A 10,495-nucleotide genomic window follows, 5' to 3' on the forward strand; every position below is an offset into this window, starting at 1 on the left:
TAATGCTAGGTTTTGCTCAATGTTTCAATCTAAAAGATGTGACTAGAAAAAGCTTACTGTTTTATTGGCTTAACCCTTCAATAGCCTCTAATTTTGGCCTGCCGAAACTAATGAGTGTGATGATTAATTATGTTTTTATAAGAAGTAAATTTATCAAAACTAAGCTTTATAATTATAAAATTCAAATTTTTCCTTACTTTCTGGATTATTCATTTTTAACTAACATTCATAACTACGTTTTCATACTCTTCATATCGATTTGTTATCTTGTTTTTAGTTTTTCTGAAGTAATACAATAATTTTTCATCGCCATTTCTTACTTACTAATATTAGGACTAGACATAACCGTCCAAAAAGCAAAGCGCAACGGGGCAAAGAGTCATGCTCTTTTATTCAAAGATATACAAATGCGTTACTCAATGTTTACAACCAATCACTTGATAACAACAAGCGTCTGATTGGTCTCGCTTGTTGAACCTGTTCACACATGCTGTCAATCAGTATCGTATTGTGGTACCGTCGTGATACAATATGCTCAGTTAGGTACTTAAACATCAGACACCTGGTGAACTTGGTAACTAATGTACTAGCGAGATGTTCGGTCACCTCACGATAGCCGTTATATTCATCGGTGGCGGTGTTGCTGTTGCAATTTCTAATCCAGGTATGTAATTAAAAATAGTCACTCAATATTTTATCTGGAAAACCCCTTTAGTACCATCGTCCTGAGCTACTCGTCACTATTTAAGTCATACTTACAGCCTACATGAGTTTCAGGGACTCTAAAGGGTTAACAACACGAAATAACTCTGAAGAAATGAAAAGAAAATTAAATAATACACTTTTATTTTAATTTTTACTTATTTATAACATTTTTAAAACTTAATATTTTATAATCGATTGGATTTTAACAAATGGTATACCAGAAGTAGTATTTATCATAATAATTCTTATAGGACCAAATTATTATGCAATCAAAATCCACCAAAGATGGAGCAAATTTAAACCAACACTATAATATTAATCAATATATTTGCTAGTTGGTATTCGGTACACCTTATTGGATCCTTGATCGTACCGGTTTTGAAGGCAGTTTTTTGGGCGTGAACAACTTACTACGGTGTAAGTAGGCTAACTGCTTACGAAGCCATTGAAAAGTTATTTAAAGGCAAGCAAAGAAATTTGATTTGGACAGATATTTGGTAAAAAAAAACTCATTAAAGATACCAAAATTTGGTGGATGAGTTAGCTAATGGAACATAGCTTTGAAACAAGTAAGTTCTCTCAATATTGCATTTGGACACCAAGAAATATTTGCATCCTCTCGGGATCACCACTGAAGACCCTGTCGTATGACCCTGAAGTATGATCTGAGGAGACCAATTTAAATTTGATTTATGATAGGCGATTAGGAGAAAGATTATGTTTAAAATAGTTCAGTCAGGTAGTGAATTTGATGCCATGATGGGCAGAAATTCCTAGATGATTTCAGGTATGGGATCGTACATGCCTTACTAACAGGATCTGGAGTGATCAATAAGTTAGGTAGACGCGTTAAAAACTAGGATTCTGTATTAATCTACATCTCTTTTACCTCTTTTTAATCTAATCTAATCTATGGGTAGCAGTCGCTTTTCGAGATCAGTGAATCGTTCAGACAGATGGGGAAACAAGTAAATATTTTGCTACATGCAATGGTAAACGACTATCTAGGCAAAATTATATTCGGTACTTGAGAATGAAATGAAGTGAAACCTGGTTTTATTACATAAATATATACCCAAAAACGTTTCTTATGTCGAGGGAATACTTTCAATCATCTGAGTGTGCAGTCTCGTCTATCGATTATCTCACAAGCACAAAGTATGTTAATATGAGAATGGCTAATCAAAGTGTGGCGTATGGCTTCTTTGGTGTGTTACTTCAAAATGCTAGAAGAGAGAGGGAGGGAGAGAAAGAGAGAGAGTCTGATGATCTGTTGTCCCATTTCTTTCCACCAGACTATGGAAATGACTGAATGCACAATAGCACTAACCAAAAGGAATCTGTAAAAGATTTGTTCAGAGATGAGTGCTTTTATTATGCAAGGCTCCTAGTATTAATTCCATTAAAATAACCCTTAATGTTGAATTAGGACTCATTTATGATGCACTGTTTATTTTACCGAAATTCTATATTCTACTTAAGGTTTCAAGATTTTATTGATCATGACTATTTTTGTTCCAAGTAAAAAAAAAACACTCATAGTCAAGAGGACTAGCCTTTTTATACAAAGACAGCCTTGTAGTATCTACTTTTTCTTATACAGTAGTAAAAAGTATCATCTACTCACAAAGTAGTATCTACTCACACAGTATAATAAAGTATCATCTACTCACACAGTAGTATAAGTATCATGTACCCACGCAGTAGTATAAAATATCATCTACTCACACAGTAGTATAAGTATCATGTACCCACACAGTAGTATAAAATATCATCTACTCACACAGTAGTATAAGTATCATGTACCCACACAGTAGTATAAAATATCATCTACTCTCACAGTAGTATAAAGTATCATGTACCCACACAGTAGTATAAAATATCATCTACTCACACAGTAGTATAAAGTATCATGTACCCACACAGTAGTATAAAATATAATCTACTCACACAGTAGTATAAAGTATCGTCTACTCACACAGTAGTATAAGTATCATGTACCCACGCAGTAGTATAAAATATCATCTACTCACACAGTAGTATAAGTATCATGTACCCACACAGTAGTATAAAAATATCATCTACTCACACAGTAGTATAAAGTATCATGTACCCACACAGTAGTATAAAATATAATCTACTCACACAGTAGTATAAAGTATCGTCTACTCACACAGTAGTATAAGTATCATGTACCCACGCAGTAGTATAAAATATCATCTACTCACACAGTAGTATAAGTATCATGTACCCACACAGTAGTATAAAATATCATCTACTCACACAGTAGTATAAGTATCATGTACCCACACAGTAGTATAAAATATCATCTACTCACACAGTAGTATAAGTATCATGTACCCACACAGTAGTATAAAATATAATCTACTCACACAGTAGTATAAAATATCATCTATTCACACATTAGTATAAAGTATCATGTACCCACACAGTAGTATAAAATATAATCTACTCACACAGTAGTATAAAGTATCGTCTACTCACACAGTAGGCTAGTATAAAGTATCATGATACGATAATAGATATCTGTTATATCCAGTATGTTCAAGTTATGACGTACTATTCCGCAAATGAATCACAAGGATGGCATTGCTCTCAGAACAAGAGTTTCAAATCGGCGTTGCCATTTCATTCCTATCGCTGTTGATAGAGAGGTCATCATTTACGCAGTTTCGTTAATCTCTTTCGTTTAATCGGTTTCCTAGTTGCACAAACCACTTTTTCTACTTATGTGAAACACATAGTACACAATTATATTGGTAGAGGAATCTGAACACTATCGATGTTCGTTTGTAAAGACTTAGTTCTGGACAAATACATAATTCATTTATAAGCTACGAGTAACACAAAATAGGTTTTTGACAACCACCATTTCCTCAAACTAGAAAATTGTAAAAGATTACACTGTAAAAATTCGTTCACTATCAAAAAGACTTATTGTAATTAAAATTGCTTTTTGAAATTACAAATAAGAGTAGATAACACCTTACGCTCAAACCAGTATACAAAAATTATTACTGTCGTAATAAATTACTACTGCTTCCGAAATAAACGAAAATAGTTCATACATAATTTGTCAAACTCCCAGTGACAAAGACAAAGATCTGTAAGTAGATGTCTCATTAGATATAGTGGGAATATCATGAAAGCCTGATCAATTCCTAAAAGTGCAGTAACCCACACTGACTGAAGTAAAGAGAATTGTAGTGTTTACTATAAACTTCTCACTATATTAGATTGTGTTGCGCCCAAAATAAAAAAAACTGCTATTGATAAAAATTGTATGAACGGAAATGAGGTTGCTAACAATACAGAAGTTACAATGTATGACCTGTGCCTATTTTAATAATATTTCAACATTTTCAGGAAATAAAAGTAACTATTGTCCTTAATTGGTTTCTATACTTCTGTTTTCCACCAACTTATATGGCTAACTCAAACATTACAACCGATTAATATGAGAACGCAAGTTTCACCTCATAAAAATGTATCTGTATTGTGTGTGCTGTGTAGACAGTTTTTAAATTACTACGCAATTACTAAAACTTAAAATTAATATAAAAAGAAAATACTATAATGTTACATTGTGTATAGTTATTTGTATTTGTATTGCACTGTATTACAAGGGGGACTTGCGTGACCAATTGGCATATTTACGAGAAAGGAAACAAATGGCAGCCCTTGGGTGAATATGCTGAAGCTACTTGTACAGGAAATAATGATTATTCTAAATTACGGTTGGTGTATTGCTCATTTGTATTGCACTGTATTACAGAGGAGACCTGCGTGACCAATGGTCATATTTACGAGAAGGGAGACAAATGGCAACCCTTGGGTGAATGTGCTGAAGCTACTTGTACAGGAAATAATGATTATTCTAAATTACGGTTGGTGTATTGCTCATTTGTATTGCACTGTATTACAGAGGAGACCTGCGTGACCAATGGGCATATTTACGAGAAGGGAGACAAATGGCAACCCTTGGGTGAATGTGCTGAAGCTACTTGTACAGGAAATAATGATTATTCTAAATTACGGTTGGTGTATTGCTCATTTGTATTGCACTGTATTACAGAGGAGACCTGCGTGACCAATGGGCATATTTACGAGAAGGGAGACAAATGGCAACCCTTGGGTGAATGTGCTGAAGCTACTTGTACAGGAAATAATGATTATTCTAAATTAGGGTAAGTATATACTTACTTTTAGATATCGTTCGTTCCTTACTTTCACATTTGACGTGTTATCTTGAAATGTATAATTTTTTATCAAATCTTTTAAAAAGTAAATTTTAGGGGAATAGAATTATAAAGTTGTATATTGCATCCTGGTAAATTCTAACTTATGTATGATCACAATAAGCACTTATAATAAAACGTTAATTTTACATACCAGTTCGTACATTGTAATAAAGCAATTCCTCGATTATTTTAGATTGTTGAATATATCTGTATTAACGTACTATTTATATATTCTCTTTGTACATACAGTAATTTATATTGTAAATTTTAGCTATATTCCATTTGTTATTAGAAAGAATTTGTATATCCAGGCATAGCAAGATAAATATCTTTTAAGTAACCTCCGAAATTTTTGTTCTGATGTCTACTGTAAAACTCTATCGTAGAACCGGTAACTTGCACTAACTTTTGTAAGAAATCTAGATTGGAAGTACTTGTAATTTTTAAATGCATTATTTGTGGCATGGGAAATGATGAAATTATCCAAGAGTAAATATGTTTCAAAGTAAGCAATTGTGGTAATCCTATTTATATTAATGCAAGGTTAACTCTTTCCATGCACTTGCTATGAAGGTTTAAAATACTACACGCTACAACTGCATTACCTGTAGGTAAAGGTTTTCCTACAAAATGCCCATTCCGATAACAATGCTCAAATATAGATGACAGAACGTTTTCGCATAGTTCATCAATCTGTTAACCTGGCATAAGATTTGGTCGCAGAGCTCTTGAATGTTCATGGCAAGTTCCAAATAAATTCTCGGCAACATGCCAAAGAACTTTTCTGACAAAATTGTAACTGTTTGTGTTCCAGTAGCCTGTATATTTTAAGAACGTTCATGAATACTACATTGACTTATTAGTACTCGGTTATTTCAGCTGCCCTAAGATCGCAGTTGATAAAAAAGCAGGATGGACCTTAAGCAAGGAGGATCCTAGCCAATCCTATCCAGCCTGCTGTCCGCAACCAGTTCCTCCTAAGAATGGCAACAAAAAGACTTCATGTAAGTGACTTTTCACAACAGAAGAGCAGACAATTCTAAGCAAATTGAAGGTTCTCCTAAAAGAATGGTTACCACAGAAATTGATTGTAACGTTAAGAATTTTAAAATCCATGGAAATCATTTTTGAATTTCTGTTCTAAATGTGGCCATCTTAGTAAAGTTAGTATATAGGTTCAAAATATCAAGTAACCTATCACAATGTATCAAATTTACATTTACATTTACAAAGATACTCATATTTTATTTCTGTGAATTATGGTAAAGTATCCTTAAACAACCATATGTATATATGTATACATTATACATATATATATATATATATATATATGTTGTATGTATATATGTTGTTGTATATACATATATATTGTATGTATTATATTATATGTATATATTATTTTTAGTTAAAATTACGGATTAAAATTTTTTCATTGCATTTTATATTCTTGAAGAAAAAACAGTACCTCCTTTCACCACAATTATCTTAATATTTAAAAGACCTAAAGAGATGCAGTATTTTTATAACCATAATATTGTGTAATGCATTGTTTATTATCATCGAAATATATCACTTTCATAATATAATTATTTAGGAATCATTAAAAACCATCTCATTCCTTTAAAAATCATTCATATTTGTAGAGTATGAATGTATATTTTTCTCTATAGTTTTTATTTGGCCCTAATTACAAAATTGTTTAAATCCTCTAATTCCTCTTAGACTTTTATAGCTTTTTCTGACTCACGGAAAGCAACTTTGTAATACAAAAATCCAACAAATTACCAATTGCAGCAACATATGGTCCTTCTAATCCTTCCAAGAAGTTTTGGCAAGGTTATTACAAAATGATCTTACTAATTGGGTTAGTAATGCCAGGAAAAATGTATATATTTTATTTGAGCTCTCAAACCTTAGTAAAGTGGAAATTTCCGGCCAAGTTAAAATTTGAACAAACATCTTATATGGAAGAAATTAAGCACGTTTTACTCCTGAAATATATGTGTGGATTATTTACAAAATTATTGATAATTTGGGAAAATATTGATGGAATTATAGATACTTTAGTAAGATTAGTAGCTAATGATCACCTATAGAGTTCGCTAGTGGCCAATTTTAGTTGGGTGCAGAACGGTACCTATCAAAAACCATATGAATTGCATACTTTCAATTGTGTAAAAAGGTTTTAGTAACTAAAAAACGGTAAAAAAAATTTGGAAACAGAAAAAGTAAATTACTACCGTAATATGCAGAAACAGTAATTTTACATGGCCATTGGAACTCACTTTTATAGTTGTAATACTTGAATTTTCATTTCAATTTTTCAGTGTGGGTCACATCATTTTCACAACCAAAGCTAATAGTCAATATTGTCTACGTTAGCTAACTTCATTCACTGTGACTCTTTAAACCTCATCCAAAACGAAATTTGCTTTATATGATATCGGTGGCTAATTAAAGCGTCAAGTATTATGTATTACTATGAATTTCAAAATATTTGAAACAGAGGCATGGATAATAGAGGAGAGAGGTTAGAAAATAATATAATGCTAAATCCAAAATTTTTAAGAAAGATTCATCTATACCAATAGGCACTCAAAATACATGTTTATATAAAAAATAATCAAATGGTGTATTCAACTTTTGAATTAGTAGTATGTGTTTATGCATTAATTCATCTTGCTTAATGCTTGTTTCAGAGAAATATCCTGAATCCTTTCCGGATGGCACGCCAAAATGGTTGCCCAAGATAATAGTCAAAGAAATTAAATTTTAATTTCAGTTCATTTCTATTCTTTTATTCCAAACCCTCAATATCGTTCACTGATTTTACATCTTTATTTACAATTCATCTGGAAATAGTTTTAAAATTTTTTGTTTTTACTATAAAAATAATTTAAACACACTTTTTGTTAAAGTTTATAAATAGGAAGGAGTTATGTTTCAGTTAGTACTAACTGAAATAACAACTACACTATGGATGTAAATAAATCACAAATCGTATGATATAATAGTCTAACTCCATTATGTAATAACATTTTTTTAATATTTTATAAGATTCGTAGTGTATGAAGTAGAAAAACTTAAATATGTTTTCCTACTTATCTTTGAACTTTTTCCTACTTAAATTTATTACTAGGAGTCCAGAATATTCGTAATATGCATTACTTGTTGTGTATTTAAACAATTATAGAGTTTTATAAGTGTGTTTAGCCACAGATATGAGCTATTACTCTTGCTATAGTAGCTTTTTAATTACTGATCACTTTTCACTAACTAATATATTTTATACTTTGCTACTGCTCACCTAATAAAACATCTCCATTGTAATTTTCAGACTTAAAATAGTCAAAAAATATTACAGAACTGTTATAGTTACCATACTCTAATATTTTACACACATTACATTTAATTAGTTATATTTTGACATAAAAAATGTGTCCATTATCATTCAAATGCTGTTTTATAGAAACACCACCTGCTACCACAATATTTTATTGAATCTCTAACCGCGCGTGTTTTAATTAAATTGCCGTAGTGACGAATGTCACACTGTAATCCAGTTATTGTAATGGCTGTTTGAAATGTTTATCTCGTCCCTGCACGTTCAAATCGGAAATGAGGCTGATAAATCAGAAATAATTAACAAACTCTCAGGATGCTAATGTTTCAACATATTTTATATCGCTAAAACACACTAGGAAAACAATATTACTGTCAAATAGTGGCATTTATTGTTCATTATCAATATAAATTCTATATGAATTTACAATTTACCATGCAAATTAGATATTAGGCGTATTTTATTGTATGATATACCACTTGAATATCCGTAACTTGTTTGCAATTTTTGTACATGTAATGTACTTTTAAAACATCAGATATTCCTGAATTCAAAACTCTCAATAGAAACTTAATGGATAGGTAACTTAAAAACGGGTTCGCTATAAAGTAACACACATATATATATATATATATATATATATATATATATATATATATAAGTATACATTTGATTAATAATGTAGACAGATAATTCAACGGAACATCGATACATATAGGCTTCCGATATTTTTGGCCCTACAAAGGCACAATACTGGTATACCAAACTGATTTCCAACCATATTTTTTTCTACATATGTTAGAAGAAAGGTTTAAATTAAGTTGTGTAAAAGAACGATATTTGTAAAACTGAGCTAGGACTGTTTATTATTGTATGCAATACAATTGACAGTTTTAATTCGTAATAATATGTTTGGGTATAGAATTGGGTAAACTGTAGTGTATTGGGTAGTTTCTGCGTAATATTTCGCATTTCGCTTACAGAGGTTGTTTAATATACGATTAACTAGGTAGGAGTAGGCCAGACGATGTGTTGCGTAACTGGCATCATTAAGGATTCATTGAAGGACACCCTATAAATAAACAAGTAGATATCATTGATAGAAATTTGATTTTAGGAATGAGTTTTCATGTAAAAAGCCAAACCTGTAGCTGAATTCGTTGTGTTATCCTACGGGTACACGGATGAACTGAACATAGAATTTTGGGAGCTCCCTTACCGATAGGTTTCACTGAAGTTCAGTAAATTTAGCTTATTATGAGTTTAATATAAGTATCTCCATAGAATAATCTCAGCTTCGTTTATGAATTATTGCTTGTTCTTTTTCAGTACCAGGACATTTTTCCTACTCTCAGAATATAAAATATTTTTACATTCCGCGTTAATTTCTCTACCATATCAAATGATAGTTTTGGAGGCCTAACGCGTTAGTTTGTACTCTATAATAGCTTTTTTCCTTATATAATCTTTATTTATAAGATTTATTACTATTACATGAATATTCCTCATAATAAATGTCGAAAATTCGTGTTAAATAGGAGAAAATAACTTCATACAGGTGGTATAAATTACTGTTACTAGATATACTTTTACCAGTCCTCGTCCACTTTCGTAATCATTCAAAATTCAAATTTAAATACTGCCTAAGATACCATAAACAGGTGTGTAAAATCATATATTAAAAATTCCTTCTACTCTTGGAATTCCATAAAAATGAATGAAAAAACTACATATAACGTGCCAAAATAAATCTTTAAAATCAAAAAGTTACATAACCATTAGAAACCTAAAAAATGTATTGTTGTAATATGCATAGAAATCCATTCTTCAGTTTTTTCTTAGAATCGAAGTATGTAAAATATATTTGACCAAAACCTAAAAATATTTCAACCAAATTCAACCAAACTATGTCTAAGACTGACAGTTCTTTAAAATTTTACCAAAACTTGATTGAAAAATCACTCGTAAATAACAAATTATTGTAGTAAACAGTCAATTTCATTCAATGTAAATAAACTCTTCAATTCAAAATGCATCTTTTCAGTTTACTATGGTCACTCATTTTTACGTATAATGTTTACTTAAATGAACGATCTGCAAATATTGAATCCACTGAATTTATGTTAAAAAATAAATCTAAATATAACGTCTATTAACTTAAAAGTAGGCTGGCTTAAAATAAAAT

General features: G+C 31.0%; 1 protein-coding gene across 1 annotated transcript; it reads left to right on the top strand.

Annotated features, from left to right (window-relative positions):
• The first annotated feature begins 501 nt into the window (after window positions 1-501).
• On the top strand, window positions 502-7,753 carry LOC124361414. The gene is made up of 4 exons (XM_046815464.1): window positions 502-664; window positions 4,652-4,913; window positions 5,847-5,971; window positions 7,667-7,753. Coding segments are annotated over exons 1-4 (459 nt in total). The 5' UTR covers window positions 502-594; the 3' UTR covers window positions 7,669-7,753.
• Window positions 7,754-10,495: the final 2,742 nt, after the last annotated feature.

This window comes from Homalodisca vitripennis, chromosome 4 (genome assembly GCF_021130785.1).
Source record: "Homalodisca vitripennis isolate AUS2020 chromosome 4, UT_GWSS_2.1, whole genome shotgun sequence".
NCBI lineage: Eukaryota > Metazoa > Arthropoda > Insecta > Hemiptera > Cicadellidae > Homalodisca > Homalodisca vitripennis.

Bases quoted from the DNA above. Each gene is read 5' to 3' on its own strand.
- LOC124361414 (XM_046815464.1), top strand. From the start codon at position 595: ATGTTCGGTCACCTCACGATAGCCGTTATATTCATCGGTGGCGGTGTT. The intron at 665-4,651 runs GTATGTAATTAA...ACTGTATTACAG, and splicing joins TGTTGCAATTTCTAATCCAG to AGGAGACCTGCGTGACCAAT. The intron at 4,914-5,846 runs GTAAGTATATAC...CGGTTATTTCAG, and splicing joins AATGATTATTCTAAATTAGG to CTGCCCTAAGATCGCAGTTG.